Source organism: Homalodisca vitripennis, chromosome X, assembly GCF_021130785.1.
Source record: "Homalodisca vitripennis isolate AUS2020 chromosome X, UT_GWSS_2.1, whole genome shotgun sequence".
In the NCBI taxonomy this organism is placed as follows: domain Eukaryota; kingdom Metazoa; phylum Arthropoda; class Insecta; order Hemiptera; family Cicadellidae; genus Homalodisca; species Homalodisca vitripennis.
The window spans coordinates 14,547,416-14,573,140 of NC_060215.1; the positions used below are offsets into that span (position 1 = coordinate 14,547,416).

The 25,725-nt window shown below is 32.1% G+C and overlaps 1 protein-coding gene across 1 annotated transcript in view; it reads right to left on the reverse strand.

Annotated features, from left to right (window-relative positions):
• Positions 1-8,962: 8,962 nt before the first annotated feature.
• LOC124368717 overlaps positions 8,963-25,725 on the reverse strand; it is a 56,552-nt gene continuing 39,789 nt past the window's right edge. Inside the window, exons 9-14 of the mRNA XM_046826024.1 lie at positions 23,759-23,929; positions 22,328-22,371; positions 20,559-20,628; positions 17,374-17,535; positions 11,741-11,823; positions 8,963-10,325 (exon numbers count right to left, since the gene is read on the reverse strand). Of these exons, the coding sequence (XP_046681980.1) occupies positions 11,792-11,823; positions 17,374-17,535; positions 20,559-20,628; positions 22,328-22,371; positions 23,759-23,929 (479 nt within the window). The 3' untranslated portion in view covers positions 8,963-10,325; positions 11,741-11,791. The remainder of the gene's footprint in view (positions 10,326-11,740; positions 11,824-17,373; positions 17,536-20,558; positions 20,629-22,327; positions 22,372-23,758; positions 23,930-25,725) is intronic.

A 25,725-nucleotide genomic window follows, 5' to 3' on the forward strand; every position in this document is an offset into this window, starting at 1 on the left:
TTATTTGAAAGTAATTCTATATGATTAAAAGTACATCATTACATTATTGATGTTTAAGATAATTCCTTTCTACGTTTGTGGATGAAATTAAAGTGGGCTTATAATTAAGTCAGGTTCAATATCCAACACTCTGGGAAATTTATTCTACACAATTAATATAATTTAAAACAGTATTGGAGCCTGAATTTGTACTTATTGTAATTAATTTTGTAAACGTTTTTAGCTAGTCTTTAAAAACAGAGACAGACTTCGCTGTAGCTGCAAATTTGACTTTGTTAATAAATAGTTTTTGTAATTATTATGGCAATACAAATTATATTTATTTTGATTATGATTTCTACAAAATCATAGAAACATCGCTGAAAACCGATATCTTAGATTATCAGGTAAATGACTTTCGGTGGTCCCACACTGAAAAATTTAAGACATATTGCATAAACAATTAGAGCAGTCTAGACACATTAAGACTGATACACACGGATGAGTATTGGGGTTAATACGTATAAAACCACTAACCATAATCTTCCATACACTGGGATACAAGATATTGTGTGGCTGGTGGACAAAGCTATACCATAGACTCATATAAATAGACAAGTAGTAATGACATTATTGCTTACTTTTATAAATATTTAATATCACATGCAATGGCTGTGGGATTTGGTCATAAACACGACAGATTATATACTGTCAAAAGGTATATTTTCCATTAACAATTTATAAATATAACTTTTTAAATCTGAATTCTAACTTAGGAGATTATTTATCTGATACATGTACATGAAATGCTTATGACACAGAACTACTTATGTAAACAAAAAACACAAATAAATGGAGAAATAAACACATCTTTGTTCACAAAATGTTTGATCCAAACAGTTAAAGCTATTTGTAAGGTTTGATACACTCAGTATTGATTCAGGAATTGCAGTCAGATTTCCATTGATTCTTGTACTTCAGAAAATTATAAAACTATAACAGGGAGTATAATATACTTTGGCAATAGTGTACTTGTGCATAATAGATATGATTTAGATAACATCAAAATAAAATGTGTTCACTAACAAACAATTAAGACAACCTTTAACGAAACGTGTAACACAGTTGAAGGAATGTACAATACACTACAGCTGAGTTGTACAATATCCACATTGTAAATATATAAACTAATATTACTTGTACATGGTAAAGTCATTATAAAGGTAGAAAATCTACCCAGCAGTTACCTGCCATAAAATTCCTCTTATGACTCAAAAGCATAACATCGAATATCAGTCTAGTCTAAGGTATCTTTTCCAGGAGAATGTAATGAGCAAAGTACAACTATGTTATTTACAACTTTTCAAGTGATACCTCGATTACTTTAGAATTATTCCCTTGAAAGACAAAGGTGATATAATTTAAAATATCACAAACGCTACAAATTCATAAGCGTAACATTTATATCTCCTACACCTAAAACCCATTTCTTTACATAAACAAGACCAAACACACATGTATTGATACTAAAACATACAGTGAAATGTACTAATACAAAACATATCTGAAAAGTAAGTACTGTTTCATACAAATAAACTAAAACAGGTTTTAAAAATATAATTTTCTCTCTATTAGAACGCACAAAACGTTTCATCTCCATCACTGTTCATACCGAATAATATAATCTTCTGACATACAAATATGTCCCCATTTATTCAACGCATTTGTGAAATTCTCATAGTGTGAATGTCCATTGATCACTCAAAATCGAGTCATCAGATAGAGAAGAAATCATGAAAAAGCATTTTCTCAATTTTTTCTCCCGACTTTCCGTACTTCAGAAGTCATGACTCATATCAGAAAATTAAAATTTTATCCTCATCGCAATTCCTACATTAAATCTTTGCAACTGCTTCCTCACCAATAACATCATTCTACATCTTGAATTCCATCAGATGCAGATGCACTCTATGGAGTTGAGGACTGATTGCAAACATCTCCTGCATTCAAATCTGATGATTGTGTGCCTGTGAATGCAAGGAAATGTGCGAGGTCATGAAAGATAATACATTGAGATAGCAGCCGGCACTTACATTTCAAAGATTCTTTATATTAGAACATTTCCAAACGTGGGGTTAGGAAAAAGTCTGGAATGAAAGTTTTATCTTAGCTTCTATCTAACAGCCGTAAAAACAATATTTTTACTGACATTTCCTTCAAATATTTACAAGTTGTGTAAAAATTAAAATCCAGTTTGAAATTTTCCCAATGTAAATAGCCAGCATCGAAAACACATTGATTATAGTACATCGATTGTATTATACTAATATTATACATTTCATTTATTTACTTAAAAAATAATGGGAATGAGAATATTGTAAACATGGACTTAATGAATATATGTATCTCTTAATAGATATTACGAATTTTATTTTGTATCTCCAAAAATATACCTTTACGAATAAAATATAAAAGTGTCTAACATACACCTATATACAGTATATCTATAGACTCAAGTGTAAACGCTACTCGAGACTTACTACTTCTAAAGACATGGAAACAATATCATCGTAAGGTTGCTTCCAGCACCTAACCATACAATGTGTAAACTAACTATAGTTATAAGCATTATATATTATGTCTCTAATGGAAGTCATTTTGGGGGTACAACCATTACTACAAGATAGCTGAGTTAAGTAACGAGCACAGCCACTCCTTAGATAGGTAATTACGAGACTGCTGAGTGATTACCTGCTAGATGTTACCCAGCCGTCGGCAACATCTAAGCGGCTAATTACCAAGGCAAGCGTTCCAGAGCGGTAACTTAACTTGATAAATTGAGATTAAACTTTAACTGAAAAAGTGGAAGAGGAAACTTACGGTTTTAAAACCTAACTCTATAAATATAGGCACCGAAGGTGCCCTTTACAAGGTACAGAAACACTAATATATCTTTATTTTTACAAAGGATACATTACAAAACAAACCAAATATTAAACTTTTTGACAAAGCTAGCATGGAATGGGAAGTTTTGTTCGGCAAATATCTACAAGTAATATACATCGCAATAAAAATATATTAAAGACGATCGCTTCACCTTTTACAAGTCGCACTAATTCATTCTTACATCTGGTCCTTCAAACTAGGTAAACATAGACAATTAAAATTGTGTATCTACATCGATGATCACATTTTAACACATACAGGAATGTCGTCAGGGTGTCGATGTCACAGGGGGTTACTGAGAGAACAGTTATACCAACATTGACTCTAACTGTCACTGGTAACAAAATTAGATGAAATATGATAATAACACAAGGACTACCAAGCTTCCTACAACTGCCTGATACCTGCAGCTACGCAGATCCTGAATCTGTACACAGACTACATTGTGCGAGTGGAAGAGTAAGTTCGTAACTGTAGCTATGTGCAACCCGACTCGTATACCGGCCCATATCATTATACCCGCAGTTACACACATACCTGTAACTTATTCTCAAGTTCCAAAATCAGCATAGCCTACACTTCTTGATAGCAACACATAAATTATCTGAACTTCCAATCATTTGTGAGAATCTCTGTTACTGAAGATTCAGAGATTTCATCTGGTCCAAATTTTGTAATTTTCATTAGGAGATGTAGTAGGAACGGTTTGCACCCAACTAAATTACTTTTAAACCAGTGAAGTTACGTATTGGAAGTGGTATAGATTTTCAAATCACTTGAGTTGAAATGTGGTGGAGTTGTAAGATGTGGTTATAGTTACAAATCAACAACGGCCAGTTCGGAGATTTCCTTGAAAGATTTCAGCAGCTTCTTAACTAGACAACTGAGAATGTTTGCCTCGCTCATTGCAAGCAAAACTGTATTGTAACAAACAATCGACCACGATTAAAATTACAAATTTCCTTCAGCACTTGAGTGGGATTAACTAAGTTGGGCACGATTATTAGTTAAATATAGAAACATTTTGGAATTTAAACTCTGCACTCTGATATTGTATTTAAAATTACTTCCTTCCATTCACACATCAAAGGCAGTTAGTAATTCATACTTAGAATGTGCCAGTTACGCTATTTGGAAATATAGTGTAAAAACAGGTTCTGGGACTTTCAAAAGTATTAATACTTTTTATAATGTGGAAAGTATATTAATTTGAAGGTAGAATTAAACAAGTTAGAAAATAAAAAAAGGGTTACATTTTGAATTTTTGTTGCCAAGGTTCAGTTACGGCACAAGGTAATATAAATTTGAGGAATAGCACATATGTAGGAGAAAATTGATAAATTATAATTAAAAAGTATCAGAAATATGGGAACAATAAGGACAAATATCATTTGGATAACCATTATAGTGACGACTACTCATTTACTGAGGTCAAAATAACGGATAAAAAAGTTTTTCCGAAACAAGTACATTGTAACTACAACATAATGTAGGTTAGCTTAGGCAGTATATTTTATGGCCCCCAAACGTGTATCAATGACTAGTTTGTGGTTTGTGTCAGTACAACAGACCTACTCTGAGCAACTGTTTGGTGTGGTGTACACATCAATCACACATGCTGTGGTGTGGGAAGTTCTTGGCATGGGCCTAACACGCTTGTCACTACACTCATCTCTACATAGTTTTCCCTTTCGTAATACACAATCGAGCTTTTTCATATCCTAATTTAACTGTATTACCATTAGTTACACAACCCACACAAGTGCATGAAATGGGACAGTATTTTACTGATCACGTGCATAAGCAGAAATCATACAAGACACTTTATCCTGTCAGGTCTTAGATCATAGCAAAAGAATGTCCGATATCTGACATACTGTCTTTTAGTCCTGAACCGAGAAAAACTATTTATAAAATTTAAAGATTTATTAATTTATGAAAACAATTAATATACATTTTAATTGCTAAGCTGTACCTGTTAGGTGGATTCTTGTCTGTTTCGTTGGATTTATAAGTAAAAGTAAGATATTCGTGATATAAGATATTAAAAGTATGCCATGATCACTAGGTACCGAATCTTCACTTCCATTGCCCAAGTCTGTCCGTTTTTTCTATCTGCTACTTATACATATTAAACATGTGAAAACCAACAATTATACGAAATAGTTTTCATTTTAACAACATAAATATACTACTGGACTTAACACTTAAATTATAAATTTTACTATATAGTCAACAAGAGAACAATACTTGTAACAGTAAAACAAAATATATAATAATTAGATCAAAACATTTCTCTTTATAAATTGTACCATACGGATTTTCAAATTACTAGCATACATTAAAAAAATCTATCTAGTAATTAAACATAAACAAGGTCATAAAATAAATGTATTTGAAATATCAACCTTATATATTAACAATAGTATACAAATTTCACAACCCTTTGTCATTTCACGAATAAAAAAAATTACATTACTACTTTTCAACCTACACAGAATTACAAGTAATACATTACATGAGAAAGAAAAAAGTATAATAATATATACATTACAATTTGTCGGTTACTGTCCACAAAGAAATAACAATATCTATATTACAGCAAGAAGGAAGTTAATTTAGTCTACGTTAAATTTAGATGTAGTGAACAAGAGACCGATGGATGATAATTTAATAAAAAATAAAGAAAAACAATATTAGAATGCTTCTAGCAATGATTTACGCTGTAAAAAATTAACTAGAAGTAGACGTAACTTGGGAATAACAGACCAAATGTACACAAATATATTGTAAACAGGGTCATTGTTTTTTCCACCAACTTGGAAATTAACTTTCAAATAAAAGAACAATAGATAGCAAACATTTTAAATGAGGTGGTTGAAAATTGTTTTGTTATCTCATTAACCCTTTTAGGACGACAAAAATTTTGGTTATTTTTTAGGTACGCATTTTTTGACGTGACCATATTTCATAGCGAACATACCAAAGAAGACGACGGTGAAATTGGGCAAAATGTAGTAGTTTGATAAATATATTATAAGTCCATTATTTTAAATTGTCCTTACACCATTTTTTATCCACATGTACATAATTAAATTGTCTACAATATGGTAGCATTTATTACTATTTACAATAACCAGAAAAATTAAAAATTAAATAAAATTTTAGAATTTTTATTTTATTTTTTTATTTTATTAGTTTGGCTTCAGTTTACTATGATAAAAAAAAAATTTTTTTACTGTGGGAACTAATATTACTATGTTTCTTACATAGTTTTTCAGTTTAAATACAAAATTTTATTAACATTGGTTGAGAAATAATTGTTTTACAACAAAAAAACTTACATTACTACAAAGTACCAAATTATATAAAACGGACTAAAATAAAAGTCAAACAATTAAAGTGGTTTTACTTACCATATAATGTGGTTAACAGGTCAAATTTATCCACAGGTATTGAAATATGTAGTATTGCTAAGAAACACTATAAAACACTCACAAAAATATATACACTATATACAACAATGGTCTAATTAGTTAGCACATGTATGTTTTGGAAAGCAAATCGGGTGACACCCTTCCTTGCAAATTGAACAAATATAGGAGGCTCGTTTCAATGTCAAAACACATTTCACTATAAATCTATAAACACTAAGTTTATAACTGATCTGAAACAATCAACTATAGTCAACGCGACCGCACTGTGACTGACTGAATGTAAACAAACTAGACGGAATTGGCGCGCTCCGCCGACTGGCACTACAATAGGCGCTCACGTGCAGCTGTTCTAAAAATAGACATATGTTGTATTGTTTGGCCAAGATAAGTTCCGAAATACTCCATTTCCTGTCTCAGGATGTGCCTCTACAAGGAAAACTAATTTGTTCATCGTATTTTCGATATTACGTGAGTATTATGCAAACGTAAACCGGCGGGCACATAAAAGTCCGCTCGTCTTCTTCGGTAAAACTAGTGCGGACTATTGAAAGCCCGCATCGTCTTCTTCGGCAAAACTAGTGCGGACTATTAATAGTCCGCTCGTCCTAAAAGGGTTAATATAATTGATTTAATTTATTATGTTAACATATTTGAGTTCCCTCAAAACTTTCATTTAGGATAAGGCGGGTAATTTTAAAATCATTCACAAATAACTTAAAATGATTACCAATCTTTAACCCTGTAACTGACAAACAACTAGTCTAGCCGTTTTAGAACATTTCTCTAATGGCAAGCGACTAGTTTATTTTATCACGGGGAATTTTGTTTAGGAAAGACGCTGTGTAGGATATGTCTTTCTGAACAAGAACACGTGTTTCGTACAACCATTTCTCATTATACAGGACCAGTATGAATCTCATTGTAAACATTATTTGTACTGTTCCACTTACAGCAAAGAACTATATGTGACTAGTTGCTACTTTTCCCACTGGTGACTAGTGTTACAATACACCAAACATTTGCTTACAAAATTTGCTAGCAAGTTATATAAGTTTCGCCTACAGCTGAATATGTTATTTTAATTATTAACGTCTTTGTTTTGACAAAATTGTCACCATCGCCGATTGAGCTGATACACTTAATTGTTTTAAATAATTAGTTTTTTTTATAGTGGAATTTTTTACGTACTATTTTACTTTTCTTGTTCTTGGTTTGTAATTGCAAAACAAAACTAATTTGAAATATAAAACAGGCAATTACCTACAAATGATTATTCTCTGTAATGTATTAAAACATAAAACATATACTAATATATACTTTAACAACATTTTAACATAATTACATTCAAAATATGATGTGCACAAATAGCAAAATACTGCTTGCCAGTAGAGAATTTTCAACTGCCACATCCAGGGTTAAAGAACATCTAAAAGTTAGATGGATCCATTAAAAGCGGTTGAGACTTTGTTAATATGTAATATATAATGAAGGTAATATTTCCCTTCACTTCATATAGAACCAACTTAACTTTCCTAAGAGTTGGCATAACCATTTTATACCAAGAAACAAAAGAACTAGTTTCAGGGGAATGAACGAATGAATAACGTTTATATATACATATATACAATATTTTCTTAGATGAAATAACTATCTAACAGTCAAGGATCAGATCCCCTGTACCCAGCATTGATAATGATCTCCGCCTCTGATAGCCTAATTTCAATTGTCTTGTGTTGTACTCATTGATACGGTTTTTAAAAACTGACAAGGTGTAGTACAGTGAGCTCAGGATCTTGGATATACCAAAGTTTTAGACTCAGTAGTAGAATAATGTAATGTCAAAGGACCCTGTCATAATGTCATGTATGTCTTGTGTCATAGGATCCTCAACAGTCTTGGATATACTGGATGCTGTTTCTTCCTTCTGAAATATCATATATAACTTTAAAATGTCTAAGAGGTGCAATTGCTCTTTGTTTAGTAATGTTATTTTAATCTCCAAGTCACATTCCAGTAAAATAAAGTCTGTGAAGACAGGAAAATCGAAAAAAAGCTATTTTATCAAGACGTGAGGAATTATAGGCTTTTAACCCTGGAACTGTCTATAATATTTACTAAAATGCTATAAGATCTTCTCCACTGTTGTAAGCTTTTTTCAATAATTCATAAAAAATACTACTAATTTGATATTAAAGTAGTTTTGTATATTAGGTTTTCCAGCTAAAGTCGTAGATTCTAATGGTAATGGTGGGATTTTTTTGTTATGTCCCATCCAAAAAAGTGTAAAAAACATTTTTGTATTCAAATCAATTCTTTTCAAGGTTTTGGATTAGTAATGAATTAAAAACATACTTACTACTCTTTTACACAAATGAGAAAATATTTTTTCAGAGTACATTGCTTATTATACGTACAATATTTAACACATATTTACAACAACAGTAAAACAATGTACAAAATATTTAGCTTATTTCGGCACTATTAACCTCAAAGCCTGGCATCAACACTTGACCAAGTCTTAGACTCCGTAGCGTCACAACTGATCAAATACAAAACTCATAAACACGAAACTCAGGTCACAGACAGCGGAATAACCTTGAATACTAGTAAGCTGATCTGAGAGATACTGTACAATTTCATGTGAAAATTCTGACTTACAGTAAAATTCAATGAGTAGTAAAAACATTAATTACCGCATGGTACCGATGGCATTTTAGAAAGAACGGATTTGGTACCAATGGTATCGACCGGCAGCTCCAGGGTTAAGTAGAAAATTTGGACAATTTTTTAATGAGGCCAAAATAAAAACTGCTGAATATAAAAATGTGAATTTTTTACAACACGCACGAGATTAGCTCAAAAGTAAGTTAAAGAGGCATCTGATATTCGAATGGGTGGGGTAGATGCTACGTTAAGCTGTCCCTACTACTTTTTTTTGTAGTAAAACTTATTGTGAATTTTGTTCAGTTTATGAAGAAGACAGACATTATGAGCTATGGCGCATTAAAAAAAGTGTCGGTTGTTTTGTGAAGGACAAACTAATGTTCATGGCGAAAAGTGAAATGGCTGAATGTCGACCAAATTAGGTAAGAAAAAGAAAAGCTCAAAAATACAGATCTTTCATAGCATTTTCTGTAGATATCAGAAAGTTAAGAAAGCAAAAAAGAAAAATAATGAAAGTTATATTACTCCTAGGTATTTAGCTATTACACAATATTCTTATTTTTTCTCAGATGTGTATTACATCTACTTATTTATTATAAAAAATAGGCTTTCAGGCAAAAAATATATTTTTTACCTGATAACGGTTTGAAAAGTAAAAACATAGCAGGATGAGTTAATTTTTTTACTATGGCGTAGTAGATCAATACTGGGAAACTCTGTAAATAGAACATCTTAAATAGTGTACACGATTGACTGTAATAAATGCACATGTACTTATATACCACAAATATACTTTGTCTCAAAAAATTATTTCCAAAAATGGTTTGTTAAATGCAGATAGTATTTACTCCAAGTCAATAAAAGCCTATAATTTGCATTTTTACATAACCTTTTTTAATGGAAGACTTGTTTCAATTGTACTTGACTAAATGTACAATATTTATAACATATTTATATTATTAAACGTAACAAATAAACAATTAATTAAGGTTACTGTATGAATATATCATTCGGAAAAAAACAATGAACTCTAATGAACATTAACAAATACTTTGTCACTCTAGTATATATAAACAATTAACTCTAAATGCTATATACAGACATTAATTAGTGAATGAGTGAGGAACGATGTGGTGCTGCTGTCGCCTGTACAGTGTAAAGAGATGTTTTGCACCATGGACATGAACGTAGTTGTGAGGAACTCATTGCTCTCACTGCTGATTAATTAACTCGACGACACGGCGATGACATCATGGACATTAACTGTAGAACTCAGGAATGAAGTCTAGCTGGTGTAATCTGTAAAATACATTGTTTTAACAATGATAAACCATTGGCATCATATACATTTATTGTGGAGCTCAGAACAAAGTGTTCTTTGTGCCAACGTTAATGTACCAATGTCGTCTGATCAATGTGGTAAGTTAACATTGGCACATTTCATGTAAACCGACTATTTTCTTATCCAACTTAACTTCGATCTTGTACGTGCCGGTTAAGGCGTCTATTGTATGAAAAATAAATATCCACTGCCCTTAAGAAAATAAAAAAGACTATTTTGACCCAATAATAACAAGAAGTGGGGAGAGAGGGGTCCTACAACTCAGCTGTACAAAAAATAGCGTAGACATTACAAATAGAAGGCATGAAACTTTCTAACCTCATGGAATCACGCATTGTTCTTGACCAAAAGCAAGTTCAAATCTTAATACAAAGTTTCATTTGACTATCATCCATTCTCTTTACCCCTCAACTGTCCGCAGTTAGTTGATGATTTATGTACATTGATGGCACTATGTTAGTGATCAGTAGTGCGTAAATTATGGATCACTAAAGCGTCTTTTAGTTTTACTTTATGGATGAAATAATACATAGTTGAGAAAATTATCGTAGTTTCGAAAACAATATTTTGCTTGTTTTTTGTATTTTTTATATTTATGTTTTCACATTGTCACGCATCTGCTGTATTTATGCATGGATGTTAGTGCTTGGCAGCAATGTGTCTAATTGTATTAATGTATATTTATGTCTTAATATGTTTATTTATTATGTCTTTTAGAAGTAGAATAGGATTCAGAGTGGCCAGCTAGAGTAGCAAGAGCGGTAGTATTGCTGACGCAACCACCACTGCAACCCTTGCGTCTAGTGTGCTCAACAAAACAACCTAATGATTTGCAGGGACAAAAACATTACAAATGATCAAAATGTACAGAAAAAAGCACTGTACAAATGGGATGCTTTAAAATCGGGATTTTTGCTCTAAAATAGCCCAATTTTATGTGAAATATATTAGACGTAAGCGGAAAAACTATATATGCAGGAGACGTTATAATGGCATTTCACAATACCTGGACTGGACTTTAAATTGTCAGCGATAATTATACATGGATATGTCTTGGTACAAGTACTCAGTTCAAACTGAACACTCTCTTAAATTAGTTCAAAATAATTTCAAAACTCAATATACTTTTACAAAGTTATACGACAATGGATGATTGTCATTATCTTACAAAATTTCAATTGATAACAAGTAATCACTACTTTAATTATTCCAATGGAAAATGAATTACAATACTTACAATGTTATCCAAATTATTTGTATGATTTTCAAATAAGAAACAAACCATTACCAAGCACTACTATGATACTAAAATAAAAATTGACATTGTAAAACTGAGAAATATAGTGGTTGATTAATCAAATTTTAAACTTACCCCCATCTGCAAGTAACTGTGAGTAGAAGTTCTTATAACAATTATTTTTGATCACAGATATTGCTGCTGTTTCCGAAATACACCTAGAAAAAGAAAGAAATATTATGAAATTATAGAAATTTAACCTGAGATCCAAATTTGATAAGATTGAATAATCTATTTAAAAAAATGAAACTGTGATACATAGAAAAATGAAATAGTGTCAAATCAAAATCAATTTAATTGTAAAATTACAAACAACCAACAATAATTTGTAAAGTTACCACCCAAAACAAATGACAAACATTGACCACTTTTTCAGCAAACTCCTGCAATTAATAAAATTATTTTGCAAGCAAATATTCTTTTACTTGTTTTTAAACGTATCAAGTAGTGCAGTCATTGAAGCGAAAAATACGGCCTTACCTCAGAATTATTTTACTGTGAACCGATTTGCATGAAATTTTGGAATTAAGCTCATCTTACCCTTAACTTCAAAATTGAAAATGATCTGAACTCCGCCTATTATTTTTTAAGGGGTGTAAACAACCCCTTAATGGAAAAATTGACATTGAGCCATTTCATCGCTAGAAGACATGTCTTATAGTAAGTGGTGAAATTGTAAAGTGTTTTCTAACACAATTACCTCATATTAAAATCATTTTCAACCCCTTGAAAATCTTACAACCCTTTCAAACAACCCCTAAATTGAAAAAAATCACAAAAAATACTTTGGGTACGACATAAAAAGATGTAAGTATAGAGTAAGAAAATATTTTTTATATTCTCTATGATAATTATCAAATTATTAACCCCCTTTTAACCCTTGAAAACTACCCCTTGATAAAAAATTGTTAAAATTTTTTTATAAAATGAAAAAGGATTTAAATATTATTCCACACTCTCGAAAATGATTATCATATTCTTAAGTTTTCTACTCTTAAAACTATCCCTAAATTAAAACCGTAAATATATATGATTACATATTTAAAAATAATTTAATTTTAGAGTAAAAAATTGCCATTTATTGAATAAAATATTTACAAATTATAAAAAGTTTACTCACAATGTGTGTTATATATACATATAAGAACGTTGGTGTGTATTCATGCCTACGTTTCCAAAATATATTAGCCATTATTATGTATATATATACACATTAAAATAGTTTTGGGTCTCTATTAAACTGCGTGCTTTTCACATTGCTCCAAATATTCACACTCCGAAACTTTCAGTTACTAAGTAGAAAAAATATGATAACTTTTTGGACCATAACTCCTTCAATTTTCATGCTATCGCAATTTATAAAAAACCATTGTAAAGGTACTTAAGAGAGCTACAACATCCTTTATTGCAATATATAGTAAAACCTTTTTCTCAAACGGTGAAGGGTTAAAGGGCTTAAGAGAGGCTGTGATTGCGCTGCCACGCGCTCCTTTAAACAATCATATCTCCGTCAATTTTCGTTTGACAGAAAAAAACAAAAAACCAAATTGTTTGTCAGAAAAATACCTAAATTTGTAATTCCTACACTTTTATACGTATCTGTCCTAATTTTTTGAGATATTATGAAAAAAGGTGGTTTTTTTTTTTTTTAATTTGATTTTGTTTTTAATCGTGACTTTTTCGAAACATGTGTGTCCTGAAGCAGCCAAACTTATAAAATCTATCAAAACTCTTCATAATAAAGTTAATTCTAGGCGGAATACGATTAATTTTAATTTTGGTGGGAAATGGCACTTATGAAACCCATTGATTTAAAAGAAAAAAACTTTAGATGCTCCTTTTATTTTGCCAATACAGCTCACTTATTTTACGTGCAAAAGACTTTTAATAGTAATCATTTTAAAGCTTATTTCAAGCACTACTAAACCCTTTTTTATTAGAATGCCTAAAAATGCATCTGCTCGCCGCTAGATGGCATTGACCACATCGATTAAATTTCAGAGAAAATAAAAAACGGCTTTGATCTTTAATATCTAGTTTAATATTGATACTTTATAAAAAACAAAATTGTTCAATTTTTTACCTGCTACAATTTTGATCTTTATACAATTTTTCGATAAAACGTATATTTTTGGAGATATTTGCAAAAAAAAACTATGAAAAACGTGAAAAAATTGTGAATTTTCAATTGCCAATAATTTGAAAAGTATTGGATTTTTCGAAAAACTTTATAGATGATTTTTTGCTTAAAATTAAGCCTTCTATCGATATCCAAGGTTATTTTTGAAAAACAAGAAATACCCCCGAGAAGGGTGTGGCAACCACCTCCAGGGTGGTTGCGGAGTACAAATCATTTTCACTTTTGAAGTTAAGGGTAAGATGAACCTAATTCCAAAATTGTATGCATTCCGGTTCACAGTAAAAAAATTTCGAGCAATATTGCTTCAATGACTGCACTAAAGATTTTATTCTAATACAATGTTACTCATTATTTGGTGTATAAATTTTTTTTCAACATAACAAGTCAGTTTTATAAAAAAATTCTAAATTGTGACCACTGTTTGTTGAAGGTGCAGTAAAAAGCTTTTTAACAAGATAAATGAACTAAAAATATATAAATGAAAAACAGTAAAGATTCTACGATTCTTAAAAATAAATTTTATGGAATTTGTACTTTTAGTTTTAACACGATTCTGAGTACCATTTTGCATTACAGTTGTATTGTATTTTACCTCAATTATGTTTGATTGTAACGGCATATACACTTATTACATAGAACATATACAGGGTGAGGCAGACTACTTGTCTGTGATGTATAACGGCTGAACCGAGAAACCACCTTTGTTTTAACGAAAACTCCCATATTTTGGCCCCAAAGAATTCGGGAAGATAGTTTTTAACACCCAAAAATAATCCAAAGTGACACTATTCACTGATAATTTAGAAAGAAAAGTTTTAATTTATTTTGCTTCTTGTATACTGAGTGGTCCAAAATGTCAAAGTTGTACGGAAAATTTTTATCTGAGGTTACCAAAGAAGTACTCTTTCTAAAAATATGTCACAGCTGTCACTTATCAGCATAATTCCAATTTTTTTTAATAGTTCAAATTTCGGATATTTCAAACTTGTAAAACCTGCAAAATTAAAATTGTACAGTATGACTTTCATCATACCTATCAATAGCTCTCTTAAAAAAATCAATGTTTTAATATATAAAGTTTGGTTTTACCTAGGATGGTTGAGAAATGATGCCAAAAACACTCATGGTCTGTCTTACCCTGTATAACTTATTTATAATGTTTGCAAGTTACTTATTTTCAGACTTTTATACAGTAACAGAAATCTAAGGACGTTGTTTTATAACATGACTAACATGGATCAAGACCTGGCCTGCTTTATTGAAAATGATATAAAATTTAACCATTGCCAAACTAATAAAAGATGAAATTTCAATGTTTTTTGTATTTTTCTTCTAATTACTGTTTGTGTAATCAACATATAAATGCAAACAGGGCATCCTTTCTATATCTTCCCATATAGCTCCTATTGATATCAAAACAGGACTCAAGACTGCACTTTAAGGAACATTACACTGTAGTATCAGCAACTTTGATCAAAACATTTTACACATCCACCATAAAAATGAATTGTAACATTTTTGGTTTCTATTTATTGTTTTTTATTATTTAGATAGAAATGCATCTAAGCTATTTCCTATGTATACCAAGGCTACCACGTATTTCTATCAAAATGTTGTTTGTAACAAGTTGTATAAAAAGTTCTGATCAGGTCCAAGAATACTCTAATAACTTTTTCAAAACTATCTTTGCCTGCTGTTATTGTACATTTTCCAGTTAAAGACCATGCTGTTGCTCGACTAATAACTAATTTTCCTTGATGTGGTTTAACAATTGAATGTAATTAGCATGTTCAAAGATTTTTGGAAGGATTGGAAGTAGTGAAATTGGCCTGTAGCAAGCAGAGCGTCTCAGGTTTCCCTTCTTAAAAATAAGCATAAGATTTGCCACTGTTAACTTGGTATGAGAAAACCTTCTATTGAAGGAGAGTTAAGTACATGAGTAAGAGGTTTCAGAATCATATGCATGGTTTCTTTAAAATTATTTTATGGAAACATCATATGTTATAATTGAAAATTTATTTTCAAAAGACAAAACTATTGCTTGTAACTGCAGTTCCGTTACTGTACAAAACAAAAACCATGTTAGTGAAAGAAAGATTAGGAGTTTGCGAACAAGCAAGGACATTTCTGGCATTACAAACTCATCTACTGATATATAAAAAAAAAAAACATTCATTATATACATTAGACACTGAAAAAGATAATTTACTAATTTGTCTTGATAAAAACAATTAAAATGAAATTGGAGTTTATCTGCATGCTAATATAAGACTATATTATTTTGTAGGTTGTACTTTCTTGTGGACTTTGTTCTTAAAATTATGAATTTTTTCACAAAAAATTCTTTTTGGGTCTGATTATATGTTGTTTAACCCTCTTTTTCTTTATTAATTTGTAATTCTTGTAAATGTTTGTATTTGGAGATTTTAAGAGTTTTCTATCACCTACATAATTATAATATTATATCTTTAATTTCATCTGTAATCCATTTTATGTTTTTGGCTTGTTGTTACAGTATAATTTTAAGAAAATTAAAATAAAAAATATAGGAAAATGCACTGATAAGTATTTTTATTTCACTTTTTATTAATGGGAGATTGGTGAACCTCTCTCTATCCATGACACATGTGATAAATCTTTGTAATACTTGAAAAAGTTGTTAATGGACATCTGTAACAATTTCTGTGACATGTAATTACTCATCCCTAAATATAGGCAATAACATTATTTATTGACATTAATGATTAAAGTATAACTCTTATCGGGAAATTCACTTTGTATGTCATATTATCCATTTTTTAAAACATTTTCACATTTCTATACTGAGAGTTATGATTTAATTTATTTAACCTGTTACAATTAAATTTTACAATTTACTATATAACAGAGAAAATGATGGACTCTACATGTAGTGAGTTGGTCTATAAATATCTGTTTTTTGAAGGAAAAAGGTATAGTGCTTGTATAAGCTGTTGTGTATAACTTTCTTTTCTGTAATGTATACAAAGATAGCTTTGTGAATATACTCTGGTACATTGCTGATTATACATTTTTTGGTGCTTGTTCATTGTAAATTATCTATGATGCCAGTGGTGGAAGATAGTGGCTCCAAGGTCACAATGTGTGGAGCATTCAAGTAGATACATTTTCATAAATTGCTAGCCTATGAAATTTAGTTTGGTCAGAGCCCCTTAATTTCTTCATTTTTAAATTCAGTAAAGGAATAATATAAAAAGTGTTGGTGTGTAAGTTATGTTTAAATGGCAGTGACAAAAAAATGGTTTAATATTTTTAAAAGCAATAAATGATGGTTGTACATATTATCTTGTTTTATACTGGGCTGTGTGAATTTATAATCATCATTTTATACTTGCAAATTGATTGATCAACAAGAATGTAAAACATTTGTTGAATAGTAATTGAATAAAAACAGCTCTAAAATTGACCCTTGTAGGAGTGTGTGCTTGCTGAACTATTGTGGCCTAATGCCTTCAGGAAACAGTATTGCTGTCGGTATGCACATAATATTAGTTTGCAGCTGGTGTGACAAGAATGCCATGACACTTGCCTGGTCTGCTGTGTTCCGGAGTGAGCTGTGGCACCTGACTGGCCGAGGTCGCACCCTTACTCCCCTCAACTGTCGGAGTAGTCTGACTCGAAGCCTTGTGTGTGGACTGAGAAGCCTTCCTCAGGTGCAAGGCCTCCAAGGCTGCTCTCATCATTTTACCATCTGAAACATTGATGGTATATAAAATAAGTCATATAAAACAAAGATTGCTTTAAAATTTATATAAATAATTGACAGATCTGAATAGCCCAATTTGCAGTTTGTAATCCATGACTTTGCGTGCATTACTATTTCTCAGTATGGTTCACGGCTTAACCTCATTGAAAAATTGTTATAGATTTGATCCCACAGAATAATCTTCCACAATTAACTTAAGTGCTGACATCACCCTACGCGATGTCAGTGAGCCACATGACAGTGTTAACATCGTAATACGTGAGGTTAGATTGGTGATTACTGCAAACAACACAACATCCACAATTGATGGTATTTTTCTATGTATTTTATTTAGTAACAAACCAAAAAAAGCACTATTAATTTATCCACATGCCATCTTTATTTTTTCTATTTTAAAACTCATCTGTTGAAGTAATTGTTTGACTCTGCAAGATTTTTAGGACTTTTCAGTAGTAAAAAACAACACATTTTTTGTTCCTGTTTTTTTCCCTAAAAAGTCAATGTGCAAGTTATGTAATTAGTAATACATTTGTTTTTATCTTTTATATTTTGCACTGTTATTTCAGGGTGTTAAGTAAACTGCTATGCTATGCTTAATGTGAAAAAATTATTTTAAAAAACCAACATGGGACGGTTAGTAATTGTAAACATTATATTCTTATTTTGTAGCTTTTACTGAAAAAATCAATACATAATTATTACACATTGTTAATTTTTATGCCCTTATTATTTACTTTCAACATGTGCTTACAAAACTTCTAAAAAGATGTAGCACTACGGTGAATATAGTCAGCACTTTGAGGATTAATATCAAGCATTGTTAAGAAAATTCACTAGGATGCAAAGAAATCCTGTCATTCCTTAGGTCTTTCAGGTCAGTAACGGTCATTGTCAAAAAAACTATTAATATTGTGAAATAACCATTAACATCACTGTTTTATTTCTTTAGAACAAGTCCTTATCACTGCTGAGCTACACTGAAAAGAGCTGGAATCCCTGAGATATTGTGCAAAGCTTACCTGTGATTAGGGCAAATTTTTGTATTGCTGCATAGGGTGTAGAATTTCATAGTTTCCAACATCACTTATTGGGAAAAATCACTACATCTGAACTTTTAAAAATGGTGGCAGGCCTAAAACTTGATTTTATCACATTGGCAGAAGATTTTGTCCACATTTAAAATCACTTATCTTGAAGACCGTATGGGCTATAGTGCTGAAATGTTGTTTAGTTACATAACTACCAAGTTTGATATTTAAATGCCTTTAATGCTATAAGAAATAAAATTGTCAATACTTTTCACATCTAATCAAATTTCTAGAGAAAAGCTTATTTATAGATGGACAACCATGTTATCTATTTTCATCCTTATTTACCAACATTACATCTTCAATGTTGATGAAACGGGACTTTTTTTTAAATGCACCCCTGACAAAACACTCGCATTTTAAAGAGGAAAAATGCCACGGAGGAAAACTGAGTAAAGAGATAATTACTCTTCTGGTTGGTGCAAACATGGACGGATCAGAAAAGCTGCCTTTACTAATGATTGGCAAGTCGGCTAGTCCCCGTTGTTTCAAGAACGTCAAATCAAAACCAGTGGAGTATGTGAACAGTGCAAGAGCTTGGATGACCAGTCACTTTTTTGAGAAATGGTTGTTGAACTTAGACATAAAGTTCATAAAAGAAAAACGAAAAGTTATCTTGTTTATAAACAACTGTACTGAGCACAACACGATTCCAGTAATGGAAAATGTTAAAGTTCATTCATCATATTTTTCCCTGCCAATATAACTTTGGTTGTCCAGCCTATGGACCAGGGGATCATAAAAAATCTAAAACATTTTTACAGACGTTTATTTGTTGAGTACTGACTCAACATACACTCGTATACTGACTGAAGATTGTGACGCCCTAAAAATCAAGTTAGACATTCTTCGAACCTCTCACATGTGCAAGAGAGCTTGGAACAAAGTAACGCCCGAAACAATCAAACATTGCTTTAAAAAAGCTGGTTTTGTAAAAAACGAGGACGACACCGAAAAAGCCAACGACATTATAGCGGAAGCGGTACCTTCAGTTGACGGCTGGGAGGGCGTCATTACTGACCCTGCCATCTCGTTTGAAGATTTTATCAACGTGGATAAAGACGTTGCAGTATGTGGTGAGATGACAGACGCGGAGATCATCGTTGAAGTGCTCAACAATAAACAAGATGGCGACATGGCATCGGGTGACGAAGACGGCGAGTCATCAGTTGGGGCGGAAATAAGCGTTCCGAGTGCAACCGAAGCAGCACATCACCTCATGGAACTTAGATGGTTTTTTTAAAAGTAAAAATGATGTAAGTGAGTCTATTTTCAATTTATTGAATATGGCAGAATCTTTTGTCACTTCTGAAAGACTTAACTTTGTATTTTTTAGATAGTTCATGATTCAATTTTGCACTGTTTTACCATACTTAGAAAAAAATAGTAGAAATGCACAGAAAAACATACATTTGAAACCATCCATGTTATTTTCAAGAAAGGTTTTCAGCAAAGATGTGAAGTTTCATTATTTTAAGCCTTTAATTCTTAACTTTTTTTAATTCGAATTTTTGGATAATTCGAATTTTTTTATTGGTCCCTTGAGATTCGAATTATCCAAGTTCCACTAGTATCTTTCTTGAAAACTATTGCAGGTTCTTACTAACATAATTTATCTGGGAACACATTACAATGAGAATATTAAAACACGATTTGGTGTGAACCACGTTTTGGAGGAATCATAGCTAATGAACTGGTCATTTGATCACATTGAAAAGTCACATGTCTGACAATGTGATACCCTAAAGATTGAGTGAACTCAAGTTGCAGTGTGTCTAAACAGCTAACAGTAGTCTGGATAAAGTCTCCATAGAACACGAACAGTCTCCAGTTGTAAATTTTGAATAGAGTTATTTACCATTTATTTTGTTTGTAGAACTATTTTAAACTAAAATTATGGAGATAGCAATAAGAGTGTACCTTTTTGTGACGTGATGCTTGCGGCAACCTGGTCCAGGTCCACTCCTACAGCTCCGGACCATGGGTCTTCCTGTAAAATATGTTTCATTTGTTGTATTGAGAACACGAATATAAATTTATTGTGAAATAAAAAAGCTTCCTGCAGAAATTCTATATAGTCTATGAAAGATGTTTCTACTTAACCCTCTGACTGATAAATAAGAAACTCCCAGAATGATACACTGGTTTTTGTCTTTGCGCAGCATATTTTTCAAATATTTTTGAAAAATATGTGCTTAATGGTAAATAATAAGTGTTATATATCAATTTTTTTAGAAACCAGAAAATTTTTTAAATAATAACAGTATGCACTTACTAGAGTATTGCTTTTTTATTTGTACATAAATTCAAAAATTTGTATTGAATTTTTTTTGTTTTCTAAGTTTCACTCCATTTACCTTTCACAAAAAAAAAAAAAACTGACTTGATGACTTGAGATAGTAAGATACTGTAAATGTAATGTACTGTACTCACACTCAACCAGTTTATATTCATCCAGACTACCTGATAACAAACCTGACAAAGAAATATCATCAAGCACTTAATTTGCTGATATGTCACTTCATCATCCAATAGTTCACGTATATAATTTGAACGTAGTCCGTCAGCTGTATGCCGTGCAGCATTTGGAACGATATCAGCTGACAACGAGTAATATTATGAATATAAACTATATAAAATGAAATGGTATTTATCAGTAGAGGATTCGACTGGTACAAGTCATGTCTTTATAACTTTATAATAATAGCAAAAAATTGACAGATGGCTGTGCCTTCTTTATCATTTACAAGCAGTATTTATGAATGTCTGTGCCGTTGGTAATCAGTTGGAGGGTTTAGATTTGTACTTATCACAGGTAGAAACATAACATAGCATTAAGGTCTATTCACACACATCAGTTGAGTCACAGTTCCGTCACAGTTCAGTCTCAGTTCAGTCACAGTTCCGTCCGGAATTCGTCAGTCAACTGTCCGTCAGTTGGCTTCAGTCAGTCGTCAGTCACTTTATACAGTGATCTTACAGTCAAGCTTATTTTATCATGAGTGAATTAAATTGGATAATATATAATTACCTCAATGGCTGATTTTACTATAGTAGAGTTAGCTGCAATAGCGATAGCCTTAGATGACGAAGAGATTGAAAATAAGAGAAAAAAAGCGAAGGATATGGGTTCATGATTTATGGAAGAAGAGGGAAAGTCAGGGAGAGTTCATCACGTTATTTAAGGGACTAATGGACGATGAAACTAAATTCTTTAAATATTTTAGGATGACCATTTGATGATCGTAACAAACAGTCTTTAAAATATAAACTCAACACAGAAATACAACTTTTATATAAAAACGCAATCCTAATAGCAAACACATCCGTCATGCGACCGTCAGGCGTCCGAACAATCCAAAAATATCGGTGGGAAGAAATCTGAAAATGACTGACGGACGCCGGTAGAGCGACTGACGGACCTGCGCCGGAACTAAGCCGGATGAGTGTAGATAGCGCAACAGGAAATCCATTATAGAATACATTTTTTGACTGTGACGTGACTGATGTGACTGATCTGTGACGCGCCGGAACTGATGTGTGTGAATAGACCTTTATTCAGTGGTGATAGCTGTAATTTGTATGTAATGTGCCAGTTTTAATTTAGAATCCATTATTAACATTACAAACAGATTAATAAATCTAGAGTAATCTTGTGAGTACTTATTTAGAATGAGGATAGTACTCACCCTCATGGGGGGAATCTGGTTTGAAGGAGGCTCTCCTCCTGTAGCTGAAAAAAACAAAGAATTTATCACACACACAATCCAGACACTTCAACACAATACTTGTACCTACAGCTAGTGGCAAAACATATTACTAAAATTATTAGACAAAGTCCATAAAAGTCATTCAAGTGAAGTCTATTACTTGAATAATTGTCCATCTAATAACAGCTCTTTAATTAGTCAAATTCAAATACATTTATTGTCGTATGAGAACTACTAGTTGTATGGCAGTGTATATATTTTACAATTATTTGTAAGAAAGTTTAAAGCTTAAAAACAAAAGGCGTCTTGAATTTATTTCAAGATAAAAGAAGGTAGCCAACATAGATGAGTCTAATCAAGGCAATCAGTTTAGAGCATAAATGTAATATATTTACAATGAAAACATTCCCACTGAACAAAAGCAACCTATTACCAGTGCTCCCTCAACTTCAGCTAGAATTCCGATTTGTTGTGGATGCACTTTAGGCAATCAGGAAACCTCCAAAAACACATGGCATCAACATTAAATGGCAAACCAAAGCCTACTGATGCAGTGTTTGTCAGTGGTCCACACATGATCAGATGTTGAGGCCATGTACCACGGACGGACCAATGAATGACTGATATGCTATTAAATTTTGCAAACAACAGTTTCAAATATGTATAGTGATGGAGGTATTCTTTAAAAGCAATTTTACAAGTCTTGTTTACCTAGGCCCGCAAGTACACGGACAGCTCTTTTTTTTATAATACATTAATTTTTGTTACGGTTGCCACTCCCCACACCAATAAACCATATCTTAGGCATGAATAAAAAAAAAGCTGTAAACAAGTTTAAGAAGAAACTTCTTGCGGTAATTGGCAAGTTGGCACATCAGGAATACAGCTTGCTATTTTTTTGTGCACTAGTTAGAATTACTTAACAATCCAAGGACAAGATAGGCAGCTTTGGGATGTGGTACTAACAATTACAGTAGAACCTCATTTATCCAGATTAATTGGGACTGGAAATATTCAGGATAAATAGTAATACAGTAAAATGCAATAGATTACAAGGAATAAGGAATTTTACGAACACAAGAATAAAAGAGAACCAATGACATTTGTACTGTACTCATGGCTGGCGGTGAGTGCATCAATAGCATACTCGCAGCTGTCTCCATGTGGGCGTTGGTCATACCACTGTTGTCATACTGTGCAGTACCGATTGCACTGTTGTAGTTTGCTTTTCTTAATACATGTTACATTATAGGTTCTTATTTCTTATTTTCAATTCATATTCAAACAATACAATCTGCAAATTAGTGCTTGTCACAACCTTAGAATATGGCATCGTTTAAATGAGACATTTAAATGAATGAACTAAAATGCATTTTTTTATATCTACATTTTGCAGGAATGGTTAACTACCTGACATCTCATTCCAGACACTGAGGGGGGAGACAGCACCATCAGGGCCGGGAGTTGCTCCTTCAATAAGGCTGTGGCGAAGGAGAACCACACTGGCATGGCGCTTCACCCTTGAAGGTACAGAGGCACAGAGGGCCAGATCGTCTCTGGAACCTCTTCTCATTTTCACTCCTACAATTAATTCTCAATACAATTTGTGACAATGAGATTTACAGAAGAGACGAGATTAAAAAACAGAATAATGCTCCTCCCAAAATAAACAATAAGCAGCTGCCAATGAGTTTGTTGAGCAAGTTTATTATATTTAGAACACCTGTAAGAAAGGAAACTTTTAGAAAGCCACATACTATATGTGTCCAAAATTATTTAATCAATTACCTTTTGATTTAAAATCTACGAATTGGTACATTTTGTACAGTTTAAAATTGAAAACATCTACTTAAAACAAAACGACCTGAGTTATTTGATTTATATTGCTACTTAAGTTTATTTCAAAAAAGATTGTTGCATTCTGGTTACAATTTTCTTTGGACTACATGTTTCTGATAAGTTATTATCTAACTACCTTTCTTACATGGTTCTTTGTTGGCTTCATTTTACTTGGAGGGTATATAAATAAATATTTAAATTGAGATTATATATATATATATATAAATAAATAAAATTTCTATGTAATAGAATGCTGAAATAATTTTTGGTACGATTAAATTTATTTATTGAATGGTGTGAGTATTATTGTACAGCGTTATTTATGTACTTATTATTATTTACATATTGTTTCAATCAATTTACTAAGAACAATAAGGGTTTGTATTACAATCATTTGGCAACTATATGTATGTATGAATTAATGCCAAGGTATTTCCAAAACACAAGCAAGGGGACCTACAAAACATTTCTAACTACCGACCTATCTCACTGCTCTCATCTGTCTCCAAACTTATTGAGAAGATTGTTAAAGTAAGACTCCAGGAACATCTTAGTCAAAACCAATCATTGACAGACAGCCAACATGGGTTCGTTACTGGAAAATCAACCACAACTGCACTGATAGACCTTGCTGAGTATATAATTGAGAACGTAGAAAATGGCAACACTATCACCAGCCTGTATCTTGACCTAAGCAAGGCTTTTGACTGCCTGGGACATGATCTTATTCTAGCTAAACTTCAAAATTTAGGAATCCAACGAACAGCACTAAAATGGTTTGCAAGTTATCTAAAAGGACGAAGCCAAATGGTAGAACTAAAACACACAACAAGAGGATTTACAAGTACTGTCAGATCTGAATTGGTACCGACTAACAGAGGAGTTCCCCAGGGCTCTGTCCTAGGGCCAATTCTGTTTGTGCTGTTTATCAATGATTTTCCAGAACATCTAGAGGAATACAGTAAGATGGTCATGTATGCGGATGACACTGTGCTGCTTACTGCAAACAGAAACGTAGATCAACTAGAAGTGAACACTTTTATTGCCTTCAATATGACAAGACTACTGTATGAAAAATGACTTAGTTCTCAATGAAAGTAAGCAAGCAAATGTCATTTGGGAATAAAAAGTCTACATTATCTGAAATGCCCAACCTGACAGCAGCTGACAAAATCAAACATCTAAGTGTCATACTTGATGAAAATTTATCCTGGAATAATCAAGTGGACAATCTTTGCCTAAAACTCGGGTCAGCTCTCTATGCCATAAAACGAATCAAGGCAACTAGTACCCCTGAGGCAACAAGGACTGCATACTACGCATTGTTTGAAAGCCATTTACGCTATGATATTACTGTCTGGGGTGGATCCACTATGGGCAATCTCAACCGCGTCCTGGGTATGCAGAAAAGGGCAATCAGAGTAATAGCAGGCTTAAGTCCAAGACAAAGCTGTAGAGATGTTTTCAAGAACCTGAACATCCTGACGGTCACTTCCATCTACATCCTAGATACTGTCCTTTACTGTGTGACCAAAGAC